The sequence below is a fragment of the Cibotium barometz genome, chromosome 44 (genome assembly GCF_041138505.1).
Source record: "Cibotium barometz isolate CiBa-2024 chromosome 44, ASM4113850v1, whole genome shotgun sequence".
Classification (NCBI taxonomy): domain Eukaryota; kingdom Viridiplantae; phylum Streptophyta; class Polypodiopsida; order Cyatheales; family Cibotiaceae; genus Cibotium; species Cibotium barometz.
The window spans coordinates 47,441,914-47,469,519 of NC_141089.1; the positions used below are offsets into that span (position 1 = coordinate 47,441,914).

Sequence of the window (27,606 nt, forward strand, 5' to 3'; positions counted from 1 at the left end):
TGCATCCTCGGTGCAATATTTACTCAATAAGTGCTAAGATTTGCTTCCATAACAAAAACCTTAAGCCTTAAAACAATTGTTGAATTCAAATAATCCCTTGTTCAAAGGATAATGCACCAAAAAAGTTAGGCGCTTTTTCCACATTTTAAAGTCATGTAATGGTCAATGTAAAAGTGAATCATACTTCAAAAGACATACAAGCCAACAAAATAATATTGTCTTGTTATACATGGTATTTCTTATGGGTTATGTATAAAAGCTGTTCTCTCTTGAACCACAAAGATGGCTTGAGAACCAATCATGTAGTTTTGATTAATTGCATGTATAGATCACATCTCTACTGAAAAGAAAGCTATGCATCTATTAGCATGAGAACCAAATGTTATAAAAGCCTCACGTCTTATTTATTGATTTGAAATAGGTTTTGGTCAACCTTTTGTGGTGGCATATGAAAACAATGTTAACAAATATGCTTATCCCAAACAATGTTAACAAATAAGCTTATCCCAAACACACAAATGGCATTCTTTTAAAAATTTCTAAGGTGCTTGTAGTAATAGATTACAAAGTTTGACAATATAATGCATGCAAAAATGTTGGATATGTCACCAATATTTTTAAAATAATTTGAGTATTTCATAAATATAGGGGTTGATCATTTCATGGAGTCCCATGTGATGCTCTTTCAAAGTTAAAAAAGAGTATGCATGGTAGATTAAAGTAAAGATCATGCTTAATTTAGAGCGCAAAAATGATTTGGACAACTATCATGGGAACATTTTTTTTTAAAATGTGTAATTGCTTTAATGTAGATAGTGGAGGTTGTACTGAAACTAATGCTATTCAATAAAGGATTGAGAGAGAGAGAGAGAGAGAGAGAGAGAGAGAGAGAGAGAGAGAGAGAGAGAGAGAGAGAGAGAGAGAGAGAGAGAGAGAGAGAGAGAGAGAGAGGGGGGGGGCACAAGGGGGGTTGTTTTTTTATAGCTCAAGTTAAAACAAGCAAGTAAAACCAGGCTTTCATATGAGCATTCATGTATATTGTAATGTAGCATCCATGAGCATTCATGGATATTGTAATGTAGCATCCATGTGAACTGGCTATAAGCCTTATTGCTTTGATTAAGAAAGAGGATTTCCACTTTAGATTTAATCTTAAATTAATATCAAAACATGATGATTATTTTAACTTATATTTCATTTGTTAAGGGTATGGTAAAATTTCCACTATTTCTCCACTCACATACACTAAAATAATGGTATGGTTTACTAATGGGGTGGGGCTTGTAAAGTAATGTCATAAGTAAGGAATAAGAAGTAAGGAATAAGAACACTTCGTACACATTGATAACCTACTTGTTGCCACCAAGGATTTGATGATACATACACATATGTCTTGTATCGGAAGCAAAGTAATTCATGTGATAGTTCATTCTTTAAAATACATGCATTTAGTGTCAAGGCCAAGACATTAAGGGCACAAGAGTGACCACTACTTTAGTTGATGAACTCAAAATGAGTGTGTGGATGTGTGCAAAAGGTATTGGGAAGTATGGATGTGCAAATGGTGTGCAATTATTTATTGATTCATCCCTTGGGCTCAATGTGGCCCTGAATTCAAGATTGGTGCCTTAAAAATGGCCTAAAGAGAAGGTGAGGTCACAAACATTGGTGATTGAGAATTCCCACACTTATATCAAGAGGGAATAGAAGAGACCTAGTGCATGATATACCCACAGGGTATGTCATTCTCTTTAATAGTGACTCTTTTGCTTGTGGGTAAACACTTAGGTTGGTTGTTAATAATATGTGTTAAAGCCATGGGTGATGATTACATGTTACACACACTCAGTGTGTGTGTGTGTGCAAGAGAGAGAGAGAGAGAGAGAGAGAGAGAGAGAGGGGGGGGGGCTTGGTGCACATGTACACACAAATTCCATTTCAATCGAATGTGGCATGGGGGACATGGGTGTGGAGTTAGTGGTCGATGCCAAAGTACTTCCATGGATCCATTCATGGCCTTGTCCATGCCAAAGTACTTCCAGGTGTGGAGTTAGCGGTCAATGCCAAAGTACTTCCAGGTGTGGAGTTAGCAGTCGATGCCAAAGTACTTCCATGGATCCATTCATGGCCTTGTCCATGGCATGGAGAAGCTCATATCATGTAGAGCTAGAGCATGAGAACGATATAAAGTTAAAAGTATAGAAGAAGATATACTCACGTACATACATAATATAATAATATTAATAATATGTCATGTGACGAGAATATGATGTGGCAATTCGTCTGACGTGGCGGGAGACAGGTGCAGCTTTTTCGGGTTAAAAAGTCCCGATGGCGGGGCGGGCCCATCAATGAATGGCTCTCAAATTCAAAAACACCACCAAGCCACGTGTAAGCAATCTCATCACGTGACGTGGCAGGATCGACGGCTCCAAGGAGCGTGCTTTAACTACACCACTAAGTGGCTAATTGCGCATCATAAGCTGAACACGGGCGCCAACCGTCCGTATAAGCCTTTGTTAAACCCCCGGTCAGCTTTGGTTAAGAGCGGGGAATAACCGGCCATTTCCGGTTGACACACGAGGTTTCTCGAGTGGGTTTAAGTGAGGTTACTGGTAATTCCGGTGGCGCAAGGTTTTTGGGTTCATCATCAGGCTTGAACGTCATTCGCCCAGCTCTCACCCTTCATCCTCATCTTTTCCTCTCTCCTTTCTCTCTGACTGCGTGTCTCTGTATGTGCAGGTTTTCTGTCCATAGTTTGCCCAATTCTCCTGTGGGTCATTCTGCCTGATTTCGGAGGTGCCCAATTGCCCTTTTCTCCCAATTGCAGAGCGCCCAATTGCTATAATTGCCGATTTTTCTTTGGCTTTGCTTTTTCCTGCCTATCCAATTGGATTTCTCGAAGCTTTTTGCACATAATTGGTCTTGTCTTCATCGCCCAAAAAGCCATATACGATGGGTTGTCTTCCTGCCCTCTTACTGGTTCCTGTTGTACAATTGTTCTTCTGATCTCCCGGATATCTTTTTTCTCTGTATTCAGCAAAGCAAATTAGTTTTCTTGATCTGCGCATGGTTTAACTCTGAGAGGATGTCAATGCATTTTTACACTATGCTGTCTTTAGACATCCACCCTTTTGTGCCTTGAACGTGTTTTCTACTCAATGTGTTACAAAGACAAGGGCTTGTTATGGTTGTATCTTTTGGGTGCATTTTTTTTTTCCCCATCAGAGCCATGGGCAAAGGGTGAGCTCAGGACAAAGATCAGCCTTTTCAGTTCTCCAAAATAAGAAATCTAGGCAATTCAAAATCAAAGGGCCCAGCACGTGACTCAATTCCATGGTCGAACGAACTGCTGAAGCTCTAACATGCAGTGGGCAAGGTCAGTACAATTGAAACCTTAGAATTCAATAGTCTTTTTCCTTAATATCACTAAATTTTGAAATCATTTAACATGTCTTCTTTCTTAATATCAGTAAATTGCAACACCCTAGTAGGTATTTATCCATAATCTTTAGATCATCGGTTTGCATCCATTATCATGGATTTACAAGGCTTCAATATGTTGATCCAGATCATAGGTTTGCAATCATTATCATGGATTTGCAAGGCTTTAATATGGATTTTGCCATGGATTTTTTGACTTATAATAGCACGGGTTTGCATCCACTATCATGAAGATTTCCATGAAAGCATTTATATTGTTGTGTTTTTACATGTGAATCTCACGTTGATCATTTTTGTTGGCCCTTCATTGTTGTGATTTTCCATGTGATGTGCATGCATACATGCTGCACGAGGTTTTGCAATTTATGCAAGAGGAAAAACTGGCATTGATCTCTTGTCTTGCACTCATCTCAATACTGTTGGTTTGATCCCTTTCCTCACAGGACATCTGTGGAGCATGAGCTGTGGGTCATCACCGACAAAGTTTGGTTGGGGTTCTTGTCTATTTGGGCCACTTGTTTTGTTTGATCCAAGGGTGTGGATAGTGTTCCCAAGATCTGGTAAAAGTGTTTGAAGTTCTTGCAATAATTTGAGAACTGAGACAGTATGTATGGGATAAGCAGTCCATCCAATTGAAATGGAGGCCCGGAGTCAGAGTAAAAGGTTTCGTTTTCCGGGCTATGACGGGGCTTTGCCTAAATCTGTGCGCTCCTTACGGGTATGCTGCACACACACACACACACACACACACACACACACACACACACATACAGAGAGAGAGAGAGAGAGAGAGAGAGAGAGAGAGAGAGAGTCACTGATCTATCATTGTTTTCAGGGGCGAGTCAGTCAGTCTGATCTATCATTGTTTTCACACACACACACACACACACACACACACACACACACACACAGAGTCAGTCAGTCACTGATCTATCATTGTTTTCAGGGGCAAGTCAGACAGTCAGTCAGTGTGATCTATCATTGTTTTCAACACACACACACACACACACACACAGAGAGAGAGAGAGAGAGAGAGAGAGAGAGAGAGAGAGAGAGAGAGTCAGTCAGTCAGTCAGTCAGTCTGATCTATCATTGTTTTCAGGGGCGAGGGGAAAAACTGGCATTGATCTCTTGTCTTGCACTCATCTCAATGCTGTTGGTTTGATCCCTTTCCTCACAGGACATCTGTGGAGCATGAGCTGTGGGTCATCACCGACAAAGTTTGGTTGGGGTCTGTTTGGGCCACTTGTTTTGTTTGATCCAAGGGTGTGGATAGTGTTCCCAAGATCTGGTAGAAGTGTTTGAAGTTCTTGCAATAATTTGAGAACTGAGACTGTACGTATGGGATAAGCAGTCCATCCAATTGAAATGGAGGCCCGGAGTCAGAGTAAAAGGTTTCGTTTTCCGGGCTATGACGGGGCTTTGCCTAAATCTGTGCGCTCCTTACGGGTATGCTGCACACACACACACACACACACACACAGAGAGAGAGAGAGAGAGAGAGAGAGAGAGAGAGAGAGAGAGAGAGTAAGTCACTGATCTATCATTGTTTTCAGGGGCGAGTCAGACAGTCAGTCTGATCTATCATTGTTTTCACACACACACACACACACACACACACACACACACACACAGAGTCAGTCAGTCACTGATCTATCATTGTTTTCAGGGGCGAGTCAGACAGTCAGTCAGTGTGATCTATCATTGTTTTCACACACACACACACACACACACACACACATACACGCACGCACGGAGAGAGAGAGAGAGAGAGAGAGAGAGAGAGAGAGAGAGAGAGAGAGAGAGAGAGAGAGAGAGAGAGAGAGAGAGAGAGTCTGATCTATCATTGTTTTCAGGGGCGAGGTAAATATCAACGCAAATCAAACAAGCCCTCAAGCGATTGGGGTTTTTTTGAGCTGCTAGCCACAGTTGCAGGACAAATTCTACAAGAGAAAAATTTGAATGAAGGAAACACAATGAGACAGAATGGCTCTTCAAAGGAGCTAGGGAAAGCAGACGAGAAAGAGGATGGCTTTCAAGCAGACTTAGGCTCCTTACAAAGTCAGCAACTTGATGTTCTTGACAAGCCTGTGGGTGGAATCGATCAAGTTTCCAAGAGCAAAGATCATCAATGTCTATGCACGGCACCGAAGATGATTGAAAAAGATGTGGAGAAGCCAGCTCCCCAAGAAGCTTCTGAGGTTGCAGTGTTGGCTGGAAATTTATCGAACTTAGGTGTCTGTCTGCAGAATGTAGAAAATGTGCTCTGTGTGGATCCAAACAAAGCTTTTAACATAGGGGATATCACTCAGGAGGGTATGGATACACTAGAGGATATTTTATGGTCTAAGGTAAATGGATCAAGTCATCTTGTCTCTACAGAGACAACAGAGACAAGCCCGGAATTGTTAGGCTTTGACGTGCATGTGCATTCTGAGGATCAGGAAGAGAGTGACACAAACTGTAGTCATTTCAGGCGTAGGATTGTCAGAGAAGAAGGTAGTTGCATGACGGCGTGGGATTCATCAATGCGAGATGAAAGTCCTCCACTTGTGAGCTCTGGCAGCAGTGAGGAAGCACTGACTAGTGTACATACAAAATTATGTGGCATAGTTAATGATAGGCCTTTAGAGTTCAGGCAGGAATTAGTTTGCTTAAAAGTAGGAAATGATGACGATAACTTTTCAGATTTGATTGTGAAGAAGTCACCACATGGATCTGTTAAAGGGGAAACCTTAGGAGCTGGATCCAAACGGAAGTGCTTTCGAGATCATGGTATGTGACAACAAATCAGATTTGTGTGGAAGGTGTGTGCATGTGTGTGAGATTGTTATTTTATCAAGCACAAGGCTGATGTGGTGGCCTTTTTTTTTTGGTAGATGATATCAATGAGAAAGGTGGCAATAATGTCCTAAACTGCACTAGACAGTGCACAGCAAGGTTGCTACAGGCAAAAAAGAAGAAATCCACTTCTGGGTCTTTTGAGTTTCGTGGTGATCCAGACAAATCAAGGACGCTGAGATTTTCTGATTCGGATGGTGAGCCACCACTTTTGGCTGCTGATATTAAATGCTGAAACCATGTAATTGTCTTAAGAGTTAACTAACATTTGCTAAATCTATATTGTCCTTGCATAAAAGTTCTGAAACAAAACTACCCTTTTTGGGATGAAGCATGAATGTTTGCACATAAAAATGTCAGGTAGTTATATCTTAGGATTACAACATCGACTGGAGCTGGAGCTCCCCCCCCCCCCCCCCCGCGCGCGGCGGCCTTCTCACCTTTGCTCACTTGTCGCCTCCCCCCTCCCTGCACATTCCTGCACCACTGTCTCTCTCTCTCTCTCTCTCTCTCTCTCTCTCTCTCTCTTTCTCTTTCTCACGCGCCCCACCTGTAACCTTTGCCCCCCTCAGCCCCGCCCTAACTTGCGCCTCCTCCTTGCTTTTCTCCTGTGGAAAGTTTCAGCATCCCTTGGTCTTAAACACGCAAGAGGACTCCATGGCAGCCGCTTTGTTATCCTTGACCAAGGTTGTCGTCCCTGGCCTCTCCTTTATTGAAGAGGATCTCCGGCTCCTCGCTTCGATAGTCGCTTCTTTGGCTTCGATAGTCACTTCTTTGGAGGCCTCCACCTTGGTATGCAAGATTGTGGGTAGCCACGTAGCGGACAGTTTAGGGATTTGTTATAGGCAAGCCTTCTTGGTGTGCGTGGAAAGATCACTGACATTTATCCTTTGGGCGTGGCTACTACGAGGTTGAGTTTGATTCGCTTGTAGCTTAGGACAAAGTCACACAGTTGAGCTTCATTGCATTGCGTATGGACCAGGCCTTCTTTGTGAGGTTGAGTTTGATTCGCTTGTAGCTTAGGACAAAGTCACGTAGTTGAGCTTCATTGCATTGCGTATGAACCAGGCCTTCTTTGTGAGATGAAAGCATGGCTTTGACTAGATGTTTGACACTTTGGTTGGTGTCTCAGGCTTTTCTGTTGACAGTCAGCTTTCAAGATCTTAGGAAGGAATACCTTCCTCTCTTCTAGGTGATAGGTGATACTATCAAGAGGGTGATAGAATCCCCGCTTCCACCGTTGCTTTGGTTCTTGTACGGATGGTTGGGATTCTATCCCTTCGTATCTGCATTGTCTCCCCAGACTTAGTGCCTCACACCATTTTGCTCCCTAGTCTGCGGGGGGACCTGATTTTGCAAAGAGTTGAGTACTCTAGCCTCCCAAGCTAATGTTTCATTTGTGGCCAAATGGGACATTTTGTTAGAGTGTGTTCTAGTTGGGAGTCTAGGAGGCCGTCTCCAATTGTCTCCTCCCCTTGGTCCTAGTTCAGACCCTCTGTAGGGGGTTGGGCGGGAAACGGTCTCCATGTGTTAGAGCACCATGTCCCGGCCTAGGTTGAGACTGGCGTAGGAGAGTGGCAAATCGTTGGCCCAAGGTGGAACTATCGGTTGATGACGAGAGCCAAGCGATGTCGGTAGGTGCGATAGGTTGGCAGGATCAAAGAGGATACGGTTGTGTCAGAGAATCGTTTTGAGCATTTATCTCAGGAGCTCCTTGATGGTGATAGCCCCTTCTCAATTCCCTCGAGGAACTTGCCTTCGGCTTCCCCTTTTGGAGACCGTTATCTTATTGGGACTCCCCTCCAAGTTTTCAGCCTCCCATGGGGATCATTGACTCTCTAGAGCCAGCATCGGGCTCGGCCTTGCAGCCAACATCTTGCCCCCCCCCCCCCTCCCAAGTGAACTCTTCTTCCTCATCCCTCCATTGCCCCTACCCTTGCCTCCTCTCCCTCTCGTCGTTTGTTTTGACTTTACTCCCTTCAATTTTGACATGTGTCTTGGAAGTGTGTTTTTGATTTTAACACTAAGTAAAGAAGATTAATGCTAATCCTATGTTTAGGATTGGGTATCATAGTCACAAGGCAATGGGAACGGGAACGGCCCATGCCATCCGGAATGGAAACGGCATATAGCAGAACGGGAACGGGAACGCCACACCATGTCAAAACACACACGTGTGTGTGTATATATAAAAGCTATTGAAATTTGATATTTCATTTAAAACATGACAAACACGATACATTATACATATCCATTGTGATTGATCATGAAACTTGACTCTTGAATACTCTAGAAAAATAGATCCAGAATCTAGATTCCACAATCAACTAGTGAAAATTCAAACAATACAAAGAGAGGCGCAATGCATTGGCGCTACAAAGATAGATAAAATGCACATGAACAAATCCCAAATGTCAAATGACAAAAAACTAAAAGATGGAGTACAACATATCAAATGTCAAGATTAGCAACTAAATCATCATCAACTGCTTTAGAAGAGCTCCCAATCTCATTATCATGGTCCATGTCCATATGCACTGCATCATCATCTAAACTTGAAGAAGGGTGGGTATCAAAGAAACCCTTTGTCTCTGGACTGTAGAGCTGGCTAAGTAGTTGCAGATTTGCAGACACAAACGAAATTAGTGGTTCTTTGTGTAGCAAGTCAGTTTTGCCCTCCCACCATAAAGTAGCATCTGCATTGCATTTGTCTCTCTGCGCATATGTTGAACCAAATCTTCGTTGTTTGCTTCTATAAATTGATAATTGATCTTTGATAGACCTCCTTTGGGAAAGATTTGGTACCAATTTTTTCAATACTTTCTCTTAGCCATCTACGACCTCCTCATCAGTCTCGTGGCCGTACCCCTAGAACTTTGAATCTAGCACAAAATCAGCTGTACGCAAGGGTGAATGATAGTTATCCCATCGAGTTTGGGAAAGTGCTCTCAACTCCTCTTGTCTTCCCTCATTAGGCTCCACCTCTCTAATGTGCTCTATCATCTTGTCCATGCTCTCATAATCCTTGCCAATGGAAGGTTGGTTGTTGCCCGCAATCCTTAACATGTGAATGATGGGCTTCACAACAACATTAAGATGGCCCACATCAGTCCAAAATGCATCATGAATCACATTACTGTAGCATGCTCTACATGTAATTGAACGAGAGGTGGGCCAATTAATCCATTGATCACTCACCACAAGTTGTTTCAAAACATTTTTCACCTTTTGAAGCCTCTCCAACATGTAGGCAAAGCGGGTATTTTAAGATATCCTTTTGGGGAGACCTCTTTGTGAACTTTGAGAGAATATAGTGGTGACGAGTGATAAAACTGACAATCTCTCTCTCTTTCTCAAGAATAGGTGCCACCCATGGAAAATCCCCAATGTTCAGCAAATTAATTAGTCCTTGTACAATACAAGAGTGAATGTGATATGGGGATATACATCAACTCTAACTTTGCTCTTGTTGCTCTATTTGATGCTTCTCCATCTCCTATGACTTGAATCACATCTTCTCGACCAATGGTGTCAATAGCATTTGCCCACTCCTCCACAAGCACATTGGAGCTCTTCCTTGTTTTAGATGCATCATGTGAGGATAAGAAATGCACACTAAGCCACAATACCATGGATGGTGCGAGAGCGAGTCACTCCAGCCATTAGTGATAAGAGACCCCATTCCTCTTCTACCCAACATGAATATTCTTTGATGTTGCATCAGGTGCCTCTTTCTCCTTCTTGAGTAAAGTGGTCCTAAAAGTCTCTGATGATGGAGGAGTATATGTGGATCCAAATCCAGCAAATGTAGAGACCATCTCTTGGAAATAAGGTGATCTTGCCATATTGAATGCAATGTGATTATGGAAGAAAACTTGGCTACTGCAACATCCACAACTTCTCGCTTTCGAGGATCCCATGAACCAAGAATAATTCTTTGCCCACCTTGTGATGGTGGTGCGCCGTGGGAACAACAAAAGGCCCAAGAGGATTACCCAGAGTAGAGCCAGTACTCCCAGCTTGTGGTGATAAGTACCACTAGATGGACTAGAAGCAAAAAAAGAGGGATTTACAGCCATGGACCTTGGAGGTGGAGCGCCTTTCTTGTAACTCCTCCTTCTTTGTTGGAATTGATTGGCAAGAAGCCACATCATGGCCAGGTTCATGCATCAAATGAGCTTGCACATGATTGGCACATCCTGTCTTCGCTTGGTTGCAATACTTACTCTTCCATTTCGTGGCACCTCCACTTGCATATGTCTCATCATAGTCCACCTCTTCCCACCATGACCAAGTAGCTTGCTTCTTGGACTGCTTGCAGCCTGAAACTCTAGAAGCAAAAAAAGAGGGATTTACAGTCATAGACCTTGGAGGTGGAGCTCGAGACACCTGTGCATTGAGCTTTTCCTATAACTCCTTTTGCTTTGTTGAAATTGATTGGCAAAGAGCCACATCATGGCCAGGTTCATGCATCAAATGAGCTTGCACATGATTGGCACATCTTGTCTTCGCTTGCTTGCAATACTTGCACTTCCATTTCTTGGCACCTCCACTTGCATATGTATCATCACAGTCCACCTCTTCCCACCATGGTCAAGTAGCTTTATTCTTGGACCACTTGTTGCCTGAAGGTCTAGGTGCCATTGAATGATTGTTGAAGGAGAAGAAGATGAAAGTTGTAGGAGTACACTGTAAACATCCGAGCCTGGGCCCTCGAGTTTGAATCTCAAGTTTGAAGGAGGTCGAGTGAAGTTAGAACGCTTAGTCCAAAATCACAAGGAGGGGATGGCCAGCGGCGAGCACATTTCTATTGTAGCTCTTTTTTTTTTGGGGGGGGGGGGGGGGGGATTATCTTGGAGAAAGTGCCGTTTGAAGGTACTTTAGTACCTTACCTAGTCTATTAGGTAATTTAGGTACCTCAAAGGTACCTTTACACGCTACTAGCGGCCGTTGCATTTTTAGTCGTCACAAGGAACGACCATTCTAGAAACGGTAGATCCGTTTCCGCAACGACAGCACCCGTTCTAACTACAACGCCATGTCAGCAACCGTTCTGGCGTTCCTTGTGCATAACAAATGCCGTTCTGCCATTCCAGACTATCAGGAGAATGGTGTTTCTTGTTACTATGTTGGGTATATCCCCTAAAGACAAAATCTGATGTATTTGCATGTTTTCAACATTATGTGGCACAAGCTGAAAATCAAATAGGTTGCAAAGTAGGAGAAAGAGTAGGTCATTAATGGAAATGGCTAGATGCATGGTTAACAGCAAAGACTTGTCTCACAAATTTTGGATGGAGGCAATTGTCAGCCCAACAGAGTGTGTAGTGACAGATGCAACCATGTGTATGAGAGATAAAGATAGAGAGAGAGAAGGGGGAGAGAGAGAGAGATAGGAATAGAGGTTTCACACAGTACACCACGTTGAGTGGGGAATAGGCCCCGCTCCCTCTTCAAGAATTTATTTCAGGAACAATCCACGGGCTTTTCTAAGCCAGGACCAATACAACAAATGAATACAATATGAAACAAAAGTGTCGATGTTGAGATCGGGTCGAGTTGATGTTGAGGCACAAGATAATTGATGCCGAGCTCACCACAAGGATGACCCACAAGAGACTTACATTGGGCTAGTACCAAAATCCCTTGTTTGATGTTCCTAAATATCCACAAACTCTCTCTATATTCAATTTGAACAAAATCAATCCCGAGAAAGTAAACACTGGGGTGGTGAATATGTGATCTCGAAAGGCAACCTCTCCTTCTGAGGTGTTTGGAGAAGTTGGTGGTGGTGCTCTAAGGTGGCGCAATCAGTGTTGCTAGAGGCACAAGTGGTGATTCCCTTGAGGGCAGTGTAGGTGGCGACTATAGGGGTGGCAGGGGCGCTTTTATTAGCGTTGCTGGATAGTATTGGTGGTGACTGGGGGCAGCAGCAAAAGTAGTTGCAATAAGCATAATGGCGGTGCAACCTAGTTTGTCAAGGCGCACAAGAGCGGCACAGCTAGAGGTGCAGGTTACATAAAAGCGGTGGCTGGAGGCGCAGGTGCACAAGAGTAGTAGGCGGAGGAGGCATTGCCAGGCAGGATGTTGTGCAATTGCGGGCAGAGGTGGTGTTGTTGCAGGTAAAGACGACACAACTCACAAGGTGGTGCAGGGATGCGAAATAATGGCAGAAATGAGCGCTGCTGAGGTAGCTACCACTTGACTAAGGTGGAATAGATGGATAGCATGTGGAGAGAGGGAAGTTGATGATGAATCGCTTTTAAGAATCTCCACAAGTATTTTTCTATGCTCCTTCATGAGGGTACATGCTTCTTATATACTTGATGGGGGACCATGCTTTTGTCTTGTCTTGCTTTTGTTTTATTTTCTTGCTTTTGCTTTGCCTTCTTGCTTTTGTTTTTATTAAATATTAATAATAATCAAAGTTCTTGATTGTGCTTTTATAACTTCAGGGCCTTGCTTTTTGGCCCTGGAGTAGCTTTTTGATCCAATTCGATGTCCTCTTTCCAACGGTGCCCTTAGCTTTTTGGTCAACAAAGTTTGGTCCACACATCAAAAATAGCACACAATCAAAGAAATTTTTTTGATACATCAGTATGCAATGCACAAGTAATGATTCTCCTGTTCATGGATTGTCTTGTCTGGTTTCATTGAAACCATGCTGAGCCATTTGGTCACTAGGACTGTTCAGCCTACCCTCAAGGCTATCTGGTCACTATGACTACCTGAGAGTTCATCAATAGTCATCTGGGCCATCTGGTCACATTGACCGCCCGAGTATGAAATCCAAAATAATCATTTGGGCCATCTAGTCGCAATGACCGCCCGATTGCAAAATCCAATAGTCATCTATCTGGGCCATCTGGTTACAATGACTGTCCGATTGCGAAGTCTAATATATTTAGCATCGTTGTCGTCTAATGGGTCTTCTGGCATCGTTGCTTTCCATATACAAATCTTGTTCCTTGGGCTTTTGGGCATCGTTGCCACCCAAACTAGAGCATATCCAATCAAGACTATTACATAAACAAGATAATGATCAATTCCATTATATACAATGAAGAGGGCTAGGGGTACAATCTCTCCCTCTTAAATCTGTCTTGATCACAAGACGTTTCAAGCCTGTTTCAAATATATTTGGATCTACTGCTTCATCATAAGCTCAAAGAATATGTGGGTAGTCCTTGAAGTACTCTTATGGCATCCATTTCGCATCCATAGATGAATAGTTCTTAAACTTCAAGACGAATTTCTTGACCGTTGTCCTTCCTCTTTTTCTCAGTGAATGGAATACAATCTGTTCTGGCTGTAAGATTTTTTCTTATTCTTTCACTTTTGGTGGATCCTCCAATACAAGCTCATCTAGGGGTAGTCATGTATATGGCTTCAATAAACTGTCATGGAAGACATTATGTATCCTTCAATGGTCTGGAAGGTCCAAACGATAATATACATCGTTGATCTTCTTGGTGACGTGAAAAGGTCCATAATATATGGGGGCAAGCTTGGGTTCCTTGAGCTCCTTAGCTTTTGACTTTCTAAGTCTTGCTTTTTCGAATAGCAATAACACCCAATCCCCTTCTTCAAAAGTGACCTTCCTTCTGTGCTTCTCTGCAGGTTTCTTTTGCTTGGCTTGAGATGTCTCAACAGCCTTCTGAACCTGTGCAAAGGCCGTGTTCAAATCTCGAACAAACTCATCCGCATGGAAGATCTGTTCCTTGGTCTTCAAAATAGGTAGCAACAATGGTTTGCCATAGATAATCTAAAAAGGAGCTTTGCATGTCGAAGAGGGAACAATGTTGTTATAGGCAAACTCAACCAATGGCAAGTACTTCTTCCATTGATCTTTTGCTTTGAGAGCATAACACTTTAGCATATCCAAAATAGTGAGAATGGCAATCTCACTTTGTCCATCTGTTTGAGGATGATAAGCCAAAGAAAAATTCAGCTTTGTCTCCATGTTATCAAAAAGTGCTCTCCAAAAGAAACTAGTAGTCCGAGGATCTCTATCTCCTACAATGGATTTGGGTAATCCATGATGCTTGAAAATTTGTTGAATAAACAATCTTGCTGTATGATCAACGTGGATGGTCTTCTTCATTGGAATGAAGTGGGCTTGCTTATTGAACCTGTCAATAATAGTCCATATTCCATCAGTCGCAAATCCTGACTTTGGTAATCCAAAGATGAAGTCCATAGCAATACTTTTCCATGGAATGTTGGGAATTGACAAAGGTTGTAACAATCCTGTGGGTTTTTGTCGATTAAACTTGACCTTCTGACAAATTAAACGTTCTCGAACATATTGCTCAATATCCCTTCTCATGCTAGGCCAAAAAAAACTAAACTTTCCAAGGCTCGAGTTGTTGTCATGATACTCCTATGTCCCATATAAGGTGGGGCATGGCATTCTTCCATCACTTTTGGTCTCAAATCTTGGTCACACATAAACGGGTTTGCATCATAAGAAACCCTTCCTTGATGACATAAGAAGTCACCAAGTCTCCATTCTACAACTTGTCCCAAATGTCCTTGAAATCTTCATGTGTAGCATAAAGATCTTTCATCATAGTGAAGTCAAAATGATATCCCATAGAAACTGGTTACTGCATGGGTCATGGATATCTTAGGTTGAGACATAAAATACCTAAGACTTTGATGATCTATCTTGATAACAAACTCAACACCCATAAGATAGTGCTTCCAAATCTTCAAGGCATGAATGATAGCCATTAATTCTTTTTCGTATGTGAGTGCGGTCTTTTCGGCTCCTTAAGTCTTCGACTCTCATAGGCCATGGCATGGTCCTCTTGGTTCAAGATTGCTCCGATGCAATCTCTTGAAGCATGACACTCTACCATGAATAGCTTCGACAAATCTGGAATAATCAATACCGGTCCTTTGCTAGCATAAAACTTAAGTGCTTCAAAGGATTCTTTTTCAGCTTTGGCCCACCGAAATCCCACGGCTTTCTTTGTCAAATCATGTAGTGGACTTCTACCACAGCAAAACACTTGATGACTTTTTGTATTTGAACTTTTTGTATTGAGAGCATTAGCCAAGGAAACTTCAAACTGCATGCACACTAGTCAACTATGGCCATTCCATAATAGCCTTGATCTTTTTTTGGGTCCATTTTGATCCCTTCCTTGGACACTATATGGCCCAAGTAGTGAATCTCTGACAAAAAGAACTCACTCTTCTTGCCATTCACATACAACTTGTGCTTTCGCAATTCTTGAAATAACATATCCAAGTGCTTCAGATGCTCTTCTTTATTCTTTGAATGCACAATAATGTCATCAAAGAAAGTAGTTGCAAATTTTCTCTATGCTTGAAATATTCTTTCCATCATTCGGTTGAAGGTAGCCGGAGCATTGGTAAGACCAACAGGTATCACCAAATACTCATAGAGTCCAAAGGTAGTCTTGAATGCGGTCTTATGAATGTCCTCTAGAATAATCCTGACTCGATGGTAACCACCCTTTAAGTCGATCTTGCTAAAGATAGTGGCTCCATCCAATCTATCTAGGATATCATCAATCCTAGGAATAGGAAACCTGTTCTTTACAGTGATCTTGTTAAGAGCCCTGTAATCAATACACATACGCCAAGAACCATCCTTTTTCTAAACCAATAAGATTGGGGAGCAAAAAGGTGATGAACTAGGTCGAATCAAACCCTTTTCCAAAAGCTCGGTTACTTGCTTCATAATCTTCTCTTGTTGAGCCTAACTCACTTGATAGGGAGGTCTGTTAGGAGGTGAGCTTCTTGGCATGATGTCAATCTTATGATCTTTCGGTCTCTTTGGAGGTAGCTCACCTGGAAGAGTATCTGCAAAACAATCCTCATACTTCTTTAGGAAATCTTTCCTTTCATGATCAAGAGTTGAGAGTGACTCATCACCCTCAGATTCGTTTGGATCTCTTACATATATCAAGCACAAGGAAATAGATTGCTTTATTGCTTTAGGAACTTGTACATGATGAATGAGTGGAATGGAGTTTCCCTTAACTCCTACATCAAAAGTTATATTCTTGTCTTTAAAAGGAAACCTAATCTTATTTCCAGTCCAATCAATGGCCGGGTCTATCTTCTTATGTCAAGGCATACCCAAAATCACATTACAATGTCCAACTTTGCCAAAAACAAAGTTCTCATGATCCACATAGTCTCCGATTTGTAAGTGAAGCTTTTCCAAAATAGAAGTCACCTCGGTTGACATTCCTTCAAAACCGGCACTTATTGTAGTAGGAGTTTTGTGAACCTATCCGGAGGGAGGTTCATGGCTTCAACCATTGGTGGATGGATGTAGTGGTGGGTAGCACCACTATCGAAGTGGATAATTATTGGTTGGTTTGCCACTTTGCCCCAAGCTTTGAAGAGTTGCCTCTTCTCTGGTGGTGTATCATCTTGATGTTGGAGTTCTTTATGTAATGCATTACTTTGGGATGGTTTGGCTTCATCAAGACATTTTGCAGCCACGTGTCCTTTCTTTCCACATAGGAAACATTTACCTTCTTTGACCTACTCCTCGAGTTGCTTGCAAGATGGCTTCTTTTGGTACAATGGGGATTTATCCTCATTTTTGTTCTTCTTTTCTTGTGGCTCGTTCCTTGCTTGAGATCCCTCTTTGAACTTCTTCTCTTGGGACGAGTCTCGATTCTCATTCTTTGATTTGCCCACCATCCAAGGCATGTATAGAGATTCGGCTTGCAAGGCTTTGTCTTGGGCTTTTTCCAAGGTTTTAGGTCCCATCATATAGACTGCTTGCAAAAGCTTTGGTTGCAATCCATTGACAAACTTTTGCATTTCCATCAATGGTGGGATAGGAGTATATGAGGTAAACTTCAATGAGACGGCTGAAAAGTTATTACGATATGTTGCTACACTTTCTCCCACTTTTTGCTTTACCTCATCCCATTCTTTCTATACATCTGCCTTGAAGCTTGCGGGGAGGAACTTCTTGTTGAACTTGGTTTTGAAATCAGCCCATGAGGTACGCTTGGTCTCATCTTGGACCACTTTTAGCCACCAATTCGAGGCGGCATCTTTTAAGTGCATATGGACCGTGCGAAGTTTGGACTTTTTGAAGATGTCCTCTCCTCCAAAGGCGGCGTCAAACTGTTTGATGAAGGATAGAGCTTTTTGGGTGTCCCGCTTTCCATAAAAGGTATCAAACTTTATGCTTTTTTCTCCTAGCTTGAAGTCCACTTTGCCGGTTGAATACTCCTTTGTCTTCTTCCCTTTTGCTGGGCCTGAAGAGGTTGCATTTGATAGAGCGGGTCTAGGGGTAGCTTCTCTCTGTCCTCCATGAGTGATGGATCGGGTGACTTTGGGTTCTTCTCTAATGGTAATCCCTTTACCTTGTAAGTATGCTTTGGCGGCTTCCACACCTTCGGCTTCGGTGGTCTAGTCTTTGATAAAGTCTTCGAACATCTGAGCTCTTTTGTAGTCTTGTTCCTTCTTGGCTCTCCAAGCTAGGAACTCTTCTTCTTGAAGACACTTTTTGAAAGTCTCGATATTCAGCTGATGTCATGATTGCAGTCCCATGAGAGACAGATTGGTGGCCTTGGATTCCTCCTTGATGCTCTGGGTTGGCTTCTTGAGGCCCATGGCCTCTCTCAACTCTCGACATGGTTCTGTCACCCTAGATCCTGCTCTGATACCACTGAAAGCCCAACAGAGCGTGCAGTGACAAATGCAACCACGTGTATGAGAGATAAAGATAGAGAGAGAGAAGGGGGGGAGAGAGATGGGAATAGGGGTTTCACAAAGTACACCCTGAGCGGGGAACATGTCTCGTCCCCAATTTATTTTAGGAGCAATCCACGGGCTTTTCTAACCCAAGAATACAATATCAAACAAAAGTGTCGATGTCAAGATCAGGTTGAGTCGATGTCAAGGCACAAGATAACTGATGCCGAGCTCACCACGAGGATGACCCACAAGAGACTTACACCGGGCTAGTACCAAAATCCCTTGTTTGATGTTCCCAAATATCCACAAAAGCTCTCTATATTCAATTCGGACAAAATCAATCCCGAGAAGGCAAACACCGGAGTGGTGAATATGTGATCCCGAAAGGCAACCTCTCCTTCTTAGGTGTTTGGAGAAGCTGGTGGCGGTGCTCTAAGGTGGCGCAATCAGCGCTGTTGGAGGCACAAGTGGCAATTCCCTTGAGGGCAACGCAGGTGGTGACTTCAGGGGTGGCAGGCGGCGCTTTTATTAGCGCTGCTGGATAGTACTGACGGTTACTGGGGGCAGCAGCAAAAGCGGCTGCAATAAGCACAGTGGCAGCGCAGCCTGGTTCGTCAAGGCTGCACAGGAGCAGCAAGTGGAAGAGGTGCAGCCAGGCAGTAGGCAGCGCAGTTGCTGGCAGAGGTGGCGCTGCTATAGGCAGAGACGGCACAACTCACAAGGTGTCGCAAGAATGCGGAACAATGGCGGAAACCAGCGCTGCTGAGGTGGCTGCCACCGACTAAGGTGGAATAGATGGACAGCGTGTGGAGAGAGGGAAGTTGATGATGAATCTCTTTCAAGAATCTCCACAAGTATTTTTCTATGCTTCTTCACGAGGGTACATGCTTCTTATATACTTGATGGGGGACCATGCTTTTGCCTTGCCTTGCTTTTGTTTTATTCTCTTGCTTTTGCTTGCCTTCTTGCTTTTGTTTTTATTAAATATTAATAATAATCAAAGTTCTTGATTGTGCTTTTATAACTTCAGGGCCTTGCTTTTTGGCCTTGGAGTAGCTTTATGAAAAAGCGGCTTTTAGCTCTTTGATCCAGCTCGATGTCCTTTCCAATGATGCCCTCAGCTTTTTGGTCAACAAAGTTTGACTTTTGCTTTTTCTTGCTTTTTGACCAAGACAGGTGCTTTTTCCAATGCCAACATTAAAAACCTTGTTTCATGTGTCCATAGTTGTCAGGAACGAAAAGTTCGATTTGGTACATTACGGTCTCGGAACGCACCGCTAAATTTTGAAAATAAAAATACGGTGGAGGTACGGTCCATTTAAAAAATACTTAAAAACAAAAAAATACGGTGGAGGAAGAGGGAGATAGTCCAACAAAAAGTATCCTCTATGTGAAAGAGGATCATGGCACTTTGATCATGCTCATTCTATATCTAGATGACATGTTGCTAACTAGGAATGATGAACGGATTTCAGTCTTCAAAGCTGAATTTAAAACCTCATTTGAGATGACAGATATTTGGGCATACAATTTGTGTAGATAGATGTTGGGATATATGTACAGCAATCAAACTACATAGAGAAGCTGTTGCACAAGTTTGGGTTTTAGGATTGTAAGCCCATCTTCACTCCAATGGAACCAGGGCTCGAATTGAGCATGTATGATGTTGGAGAATCTTTTGACATGAGTATTTACAGTAGGCTGCCTACGCAACACACGTCCTGATATTCAGTTTGGTGTTTCTCAATGTAGCAAATTTATTTACAGGCCAGGTGCAAAGCATTGGCAAGCAGTGAAGCGGATCTTCTGCTATCTTCAGGGCACCTTGGATTTTGCTTTGGTAGCATCTTGCAGTTACATTATGGTGGTTCAGACTAGGTTGGTGATTATGACACACGGCAATGCACGAGTGGGAATTGTTTCCTTTCGGGGAATTCATGCATATCATGGTTGAGCAAAAAGCAACCCATTGTTGCTACATCTACTTGTGAGGTTGAGTAAAGGGCAACCTTTATAGCCACAATAGATTGTGTATGGTTGAGGAGATTAATGGTTGATCTTCGTGAGTGTCAACAGACACCTGCTACCATACTAGATGCACAAGAGCACCAGATGGGGCTAGTACCACGATCTTATGGCATATTTGTACCCCATAGTTGAGGACAACTGTGATATAAGAGGGAGAGAATGTAACTATTTGGTCGTTCAAGCTCTTTTCACATGATGGAACTCATGTCCGGACACTTTAGATAGGTTGATGGACACATGGGAACAGGGATCCTTAGGTTGGCACAGGAAAAAGCACCGTCATTGGTCAAAAAGCAAGAAAAAGCAAAAAGCAGATTTCACATTGTGAAGTTTTCGTCCGAGTTGCGGTCAGTTGATATTGTGCTAATTCTTTCTATCTTTAGCGGTACAGCTAGAGTGCCATAGTTGTGGCACGAAATGCATTGTTTCATGCACGTACTAAGCACATTGAGACTCATTATCATTATGTTAGGGAGAGGATACATGCAGGGGAGATCACATTATCTTACTGCTCTACACAGGATCATGTTGCAGATATGTTCACCAAGGTGTTGCCTCGAGAGAAGTTTGAAGGTTTCCGCAAAGCTTTGGGCTTACTCTCCTACAGTGAGTGATCTACTACTGACCTTGTATAGGTTCACATTGAGGGGGGATTTATTGGCATATATTACATGGTTGTAGTGCCACAAATGAACAAGGCATAATTAGGGGCACTTTTTCCCTTTGGGTTTTCCCCCCTAGCACACATGGTGTGAAAGGACACCTTTTTCTTATTGTTGTACTTTGGTATTATATGTGGGTTGACTTCTCAGCTCCACATGCATTCCAATGCAATCCACACCTTTGCATCTCCATCCATCACCATCTTTGTGTTCTCGGTGTACTGTGTACTTCTGTGTGTAGCTGCAGCTCTCCTCCTAGGCCAAGAAAACACAGGCAGCCAAGGGAAACTGCCAGTTTGTACATTCCCAGGCTGCCATTTGTGAGTTCCAGTAGTCAAGAGTTAACCTGCAGGAGAAAATACAGGTCCGGTACTGGGCAGAAATCAGCCCATGAATCGATTCATCCATCTGCAGCAATAAAAGCAAATACACCATTTGTGGTGGGGACCCTTCAGTGGGTTATTGGGACCACTGTGCAGTCTCTCTCTCTCTCTCTCTCTCTCTCTCTCTCTCCTTTTCTTGCGTGAAGTGATAAGTGTTCTATTTGCAAATTAACAAGAAGTCCTGCATGTAAGATCTGTTGTCTCTCTCCGATGTCACACAATGTACGAATACTGTGAGTTGAGAGAGAGAGAGAGAGAGAGAGAGAGAGAATTTCATTCAGACCCAAGTATTGTGTAATAGTGAGTAAGTTGAGCTGTTGTTCTTGATATGACAGTTCCGAAGTGTGATGTTTGTGGTTATTGTTTTTTTCTGTGAGGTCAGAGGGGCATGGTCCTACAAGTAATCTGTTTGTCAACTGTATGCTTATTCAGCTAAGGATGCCAGTGTTGCATCTTCTCCTACTACAACCACAAGAGCATCATGGAAAAGTGCAGAGAAAAAGCGAGGAGAACCACATGGTAGCATTTTGTGTCTCAGAAGTTGGTTCAAATTTAGACTGCTTAGTGATGAATTTTTAACTAAGAAATTAAAAAAGTGACAGAGTCTTCTGCAGTTAAGGTCAACATCACATCTTTCAGAGTTCCAGAACTCTCAATAGATCTTCCCAAATCTGCAACGATTGCAAATCTGAAGGCAATATATCTCCCTTAAATGATTTGCCTCTGCCTAGGGTCTGAGATTTGATGATTTAGGCATCTTTGTATGTGCAATTTGTCTCTCAAAGGTAGAATATATACAACTATCAATAACCCATCCACTATTCCTTCATGCAGAGAGCTGTGATGGAGGCAGCAATCAATCTACTTGGAGGAGGTTTGCATGTCCGTGTTCTTCACCAAGGAAAAAAAGTTTGTGATGAGAGCGCAACTCTTATTCAGATGGGTATCTCGTGTCAAGAAAGACTAGATTCTTTGGCATTTATGTTGGAACCGAGCCGAATCCCAGATACTGTTATGGGTATTGAGGACCCTCTTCTTGCTCTTTCAAACACAACAAATCAGCCTGCAACATGGTACATTTCCAACATTTCTTAGGCAGAGACGTGATTGACAGTATTTTGTTTCCAATTGAAAGTATGGAGGACTATGTTCAATGTGCTTGTCCCGTTCCATTACTCCAGGCTATTATTCCAAGTGTTGCAGGTACCCCTGGATGAACTATCTTTGAGACTTATCCCCTTGGTGATATAGCCGGTAGGCATGTAACTACTGACTTCAAGGTGGTGTAGCTATTCATGCCTACCTGAAGCGTGCAACACATGCCAATATCCACCTTTTTTTTGGCAGAAAGGAGACTTCTATTAAGTATGAATAGACTATACAAAATCATGGCTGGAAGCCGGAACAAAAAAAAAAACCCTATCCCAGAATGTAGGGTGAATCTCAACCAATATCGGGCAAAAAGGTGCCAAGAGAGTCCTGTGGGGGTCAATGAGAAAAAGATCCCTTGATCCCACTCCCTCATGAAAGTAGTGCGCTTTGCTTCCGCAGATCTGGATGTCCCTGTATATGAGCCCATGTGGCCATAAGAGTGTAAATACTATCTCCCCATATACTATAAATGCACTCAGTGTCGTATTGCATATCTGAATGCCCACAATAGCCTCTATGCATCTGGCCCTCCAAATCTGCCAAGCTGTGATACCGGCAATATCCACTATTTTTTAGGCTTGTCCTTGAAGTGATTTCACTAGCAGAGGGCTACTCTGTATTGTGCCAACCTCATCCTGCATGGGCCATCAGCCATGTGTAAGTTCTTGCCTTTGAACATGTAGAGGTCACTCAATCAGTGTAGGGGTCTCTGGTTCATGGTGGCCTTCTCTATGCCTCTTAATGTCCAATGAATATCTTGTTTTAGGGAAAAGGTTTCTTTTTCGCTGCATCTTTCTTACAAGGACAGGCTTTGGTCTTTGAGACTTGACATGGCTTTCTGTATCAAGGAGCTTTTTTGTTTTCTCGAACCTTCTCTTTCCAGCTTGGCCCTCCAGGGTAAAGCCCCCTGTATAAGCCTTACGACTCCACCGATTCATGGTTGCAGCATGCTTACAATATGCATGTAGGCCTTGTGGCTGTGTAAACCAAATGTTGAAGTGTAAATTAGAAGGCGCTCTAGGAGAATGTGACTACCTATCCCTCTCATTGGGCATGGCTAGTACTTAGTTGGTTGCGAGGTTGATCGAGGTAATGAAGTCTTAGTGTCCCCATTCCTAGTGTGCAATACTTGGGCTCACCATATGCAGGGTGATTTGGGGTTATTAAAGCAGGTCAATGTGCAAAACTGAGGGATCTTCAATCTCCATGTACACTACCTGATCCTATCAGAGTATATCTTCGAACTCTCGGAGATTCGTCAATATGGCTGGCTGGAAGATGTGTAACTAAATACCTTACCCTGGACTCTTGAGTTCATGGCTAGGAACAGAAGCAAGAAAACCTATCCACAAGAGCAGTGTCTGGACTCTGCAACAATTGCTGCCGTCTGGACTGCTGCTTTTGGGGGATTGGGAGCTCGTTCTTGGCTGCTCTTTAGGACCAATTCTGCTATTGTTTGAGCTGGCTGTAATGTTGTCTCTGGCTGAAACTCTCTTGGCTGGATGCTGAAAAGGACGTGGAAGATGTTTTATATGGGGATAGGAGGGGTTTATTTGTAAAACTTATTAAAGGATTCACACTGCATTATTTTGAGGACGTTTGCATTGCGTTACTCTGTGGACATCTACTGCTGCCTGTCTTGAACAGTTTTCTAGACATGTGACCAGCCCTTTTTAGGTGGCCTATTTGAATGGTTTCACCACCTGGAGTTGGCTGAAAATGGAACCCTGTCTACTGGTCTTGCTCAGGCGGCAGGTCAATAGCTGCCCCTCGCTCCTCCATGCCAGTTTATCCTATTCTACCCTGTGCATTCCCACTCCACTATCTTACTCTCTTTGGTTTCTCTATAAATCAGGGCCCACAGCATGGATTATTTTTTCCTCAAATTCCTAACCCGAGCCCTTACTATGACATGCATCTCAGTCGTACATCTGATGATGCATGTGAGGCAGGGAAAACAAAAAAAATAATCAGATGTAGACTTCTTTTGTACATGGTGGCAGGTTCAATCAACTAGCTACTAAGTTCTGATCAACATGTCCAGGTATCCATTATTCTCTTTAGCTGATCATATGGATGGAAACAGAAGAAAGACTGTCAATGGAAAATCCTGTGTGTGTGTGGAGACGGATGCATCAAACTACCTAGGTGTGCTTCATTTTGGGTTGGTAAACAGAACATTTTAGTTTGGAATTGTGGTTATAAACTCATCAATGCTGGTTTATGTACAGCAATGCAAGGACAAAATGACATGGTTAGCCAACGAGGTAGGGGTTTAGAGCCTCATCAATGTCTTCCTCGTGAAACACCACTGCCCACATCTGGACCTCTTATTGTACACCCTGGTCTTAAAGATGAGGCCATGGATCTTGTGACCCCACAGCAGAATTTCCAGGGCATAGGTGTTGGAAAACGCCGTATGCGCAGACCATTTACAGTTATTGAGGTGACGGCCTTGGTACAGGCTGTTGAATTGCTTGGAACTGGCAGGTAAATGCAGATTACAGGACTTATATTTCCCTTACAAAGCTGATTGTGAGCATATATGTTCAAATTCTCGTGGTTTGAGGTGAAGTGAGGTTACTGTTTTGCAGGTGGCGGGAAGTAAAGCAGCAGGCTTTTGATCATGCTAGGCACAGAACTTACGTTGACCTAAAGGTTTTCTGCTGCCAATCCTTTTTTTTTGCTCATAATTTAGGGTCTTTATAGGCGTCTCCCCTGCTCATCGGACTGGTGGGGGTTGGACAGAGGAGATCCCCCCATCCACGAGGGCAGACAGGTGGGGGTTGTGTGTTATAAAGTTGGGATGCTGTTTATCATCATCTGAAAGGCTCCATATGCAATGCAGGACAAATGGAAGACCCTTGTTCATACTGCACATATAGCCCCTCATCAGCGTAGGGGAGAGCCGGTGCCACAAGAGCTGCTTGATCGTGTCCTTCAGGCGCACACCTACTGGGTGGCGCAACAGGCCAAACAGCAGGAAGCTTTGGGCATGTAACACGTCTGAATGCACCTGACCTGACTGCATGACATGGAGACGATCTGAATTTGTACAAATCGAAAGAAAGTGGAAACAATCACATACAGGAATGCAGCGTGTATCATTCTCTCTTTTTGATGTAAACTCATTGTATATCTCCTTCCCCCTGTGTTTTGCTTTGAAGATGCAATGAAAGCAAGGCATCACAAACTGTACTGATCCGCTTCTCATCCTCTACACGAAAGCATATCATTCTTTTAGAAAACCTTAGGAAATCTGACGACGCACCCATTGTAAGGTCCTGCACGTGGCTGCAGTGTCTTCTCTGAGAAAAAAGGACATGGGCTACCCAGCGTTGCTTTGCAATTGTCTATATTACTGCCAGATTGAACACATTCATACACTGACCTGGTGTTTGTCAGATGGTTTCTTATGTGTGCGTTCTATTTGGAGGTGCATGGAGAGGGTGAATGGGTTGGGTAAAAAGCACACTAGTTGCGTATTTTATTTTGTTGTAGTTTATCCAAATAGTGTTTTTTATGAGCTATGCAAAAGCTAGTTTGAGATGTAGCTAAGGCTTTGTTCAACAAAAAGTACATTAGTTTTAGTCAAGTTTGTTCTCGTAATTATCTATTCTTATGTCATTTAATCAAGTAAAAAGAAATAATTTTTGTGATAAAGATGTACAGAAAAAAACTACTCTTTTTGCATATCTTTAAAATATATAATAATTAGTTTAAAATCAAAATTATATGCTAAAACTACTTAATAAATCAAGTGAAGGTTAACATTCCATGATTTTCTAGCGTGGAAAATGAAAATGTTTAATATTAGAGTTGAAACAAGAAAGTTATTAATATCTTAAGATCATACTATCGGACTCTTCAAATTTGTGATAAGTTGTGATGCATGAAATTTGGCATTTTCGGTTGGACCATATGTTTAGGTGTATGACTAAGGGTGATGTTTCATTAGAGGAGCTTAATGCTAAGATTAGTCATTTTTAGTGAAAAATGATTGTTTTTTTCTCTTAAAAAAAGTTTGAAAGGTGTACCAAAGTGAGGACACTCTTAGTTACAACCACCATTATAGCACTAAGGAGGATATCTCATATATATTTACCATTATTGAGAAATGAGCTCATCTTGGCAATATGGAGCTTTGTTTGAGCATTAAGGAAGATTTTCATAAGCTCAATTAATCAATATTAATTTTAGGATTGGTTGTGATTTTCTTTTCGAAATATGTTTGGTTTTATTGATTAGACTTAGAGATGATCATCTTGAGGAAAGGTGTTAAAAAATGCAAGATCACAGCATCTCTCATCATATGAATTAAAGACATAGAATGGCTTTCAAATATCTCATATATATTCACCATTATTGAGAAATGAGCTTATTTTGGCAATAGGGAGCTTTGTTTGAGCATTGAGGAGGATTTTCATTAACTCAATTAATCAAATATTAATTTTAGGATTGGTTGTGATTTTCTTTTCTAAATATGTTTGGTTTTATAGATTATTAGACTTAGAGATGATCATCTTGAGGGAAGGCGTTAAAAAATGCAAGATCACACTCTTTCATTATATGGAATAAAGACATAGAATGAATTTCAAGGCTTCTTAATGCTCATGTTACATCATGTGCATATGAGTTCCTATGTAACAGGTGTTGCAACAAGCGGTGTGGGGAAGTTGAATCTCATCATAAGAGGAGAAAAGAAAAATACAAAGAGCAAGATGAAAAAGCGCAAATCAATTCTATTATTTCATGAAAAGTTGAGTCAAAGCTAGCTTGATAAAATTAACATATCTTCTAGACTTGATAGGTCTCCTTCTTGGGCTACACTAGATTTAGAGATGATGTTCGAAAATGAAATCTGAGTGCATCGTCATGTAGTAAAGCCTTAATAGAGGTGGCTCATGCTACCCTCACACTAAGACTCTGTGTGTGTCAACTATGTGTATGTGATTGTGTGTGTCAACTCTATGTACACACATGTGCGATTATGTGTGTCGCCCAGTGTGTGTGTGTGTGTATGTTTATTTCTGTGTGCATCCGTCGATGTGTATGCATGTCTCTGTGTGCATGTGCGCAAGAGAGTGTGTGTGCACATCTATGTGCTTGTGTGTAAATACACATTTATATGTGTGTGTGTGTGTGTGTGTGTTTGCACGCTTGAGTGTGTGCATGTGCATGTGTATGTCTATGTGTTGTGGTGTGTGTGTGCAAGTGTGTGCGTGTGTGTGTGTATGTGTATGTAAGCATGCAAGTGTGTGTGTGTATACATGTGTATGCACATCATGTGCATGTCTATGGGTGTGTGTGCACGCATATGCATGTATGTGTCGATTCTATGTGCACATGCATGTGATTGCACATGTGTTGATTATGTGTGTTTATGTATGTGC

The 27,606-nt window shown here is 42.3% G+C and overlaps 1 protein-coding gene across 11 annotated transcripts; it reads left to right on the forward strand.

The window, feature by feature from the left end:
- Positions 1 to 2,617: 2,617 nt before the first annotated feature.
- Positions 2,618 to 25,600, forward strand: LOC147613372 (uncharacterized). 11 transcript variants are annotated; one of them, XM_086782695.1, is made up of 12 exons: positions 2,618 to 3,379; positions 3,888 to 4,162; positions 4,547 to 4,893; positions 5,301 to 6,219; positions 6,324 to 6,482; positions 21,494 to 21,580; positions 21,658 to 21,755; positions 21,896 to 22,134; positions 24,258 to 24,361; positions 24,445 to 24,703; positions 24,808 to 24,871; positions 25,062 to 25,600. In XM_086782695.1, exons 3-12 carry the CDS (start codon positions 4,813 to 4,815, stop codon positions 25,212 to 25,214), a joined length of 2,163 nt encoding a protein of 720 aa, XP_086638821.1. In that variant the 5' UTR covers positions 2,618 to 3,379; positions 3,888 to 4,162; positions 4,547 to 4,812; the 3' UTR covers positions 25,215 to 25,600. The 11 variants fall into 11 exon arrangements, with proteins under 11 accessions (XP_086638821.1, XP_086638824.1, XP_086638828.1 ...); XM_086782698.1 differs by having other exon boundaries at positions 21,664 to 21,755; XM_086782702.1 differs by having other exon boundaries at positions 21,676 to 21,755.
- Positions 25,601 to 27,606: the final 2,006 nt, after the last annotated feature.

Excerpts from the sequence above, each read along its gene's own strand:
- LOC147613372 (XM_086782695.1), top strand. The coding sequence starts at position 4,813 with ATGGAGGCCCGGAGTCAGAGTAAAAGGTTTCGTTTTCCGGGCTATGAC. Across the intron at positions 6,220-6,323 it reads GAAGTGCTTTCGAGATCATG|ATGATATCAATGAGAAAGGT; the intron begins GTATGTGACAAC and ends TTTTTTTGGTAG. Across the intron at positions 24,362-24,444 it reads GGATGCATCAAACTACCTAG|CAATGCAAGGACAAAATGAC; the intron begins GTGTGCTTCATT and ends GTTTATGTACAG.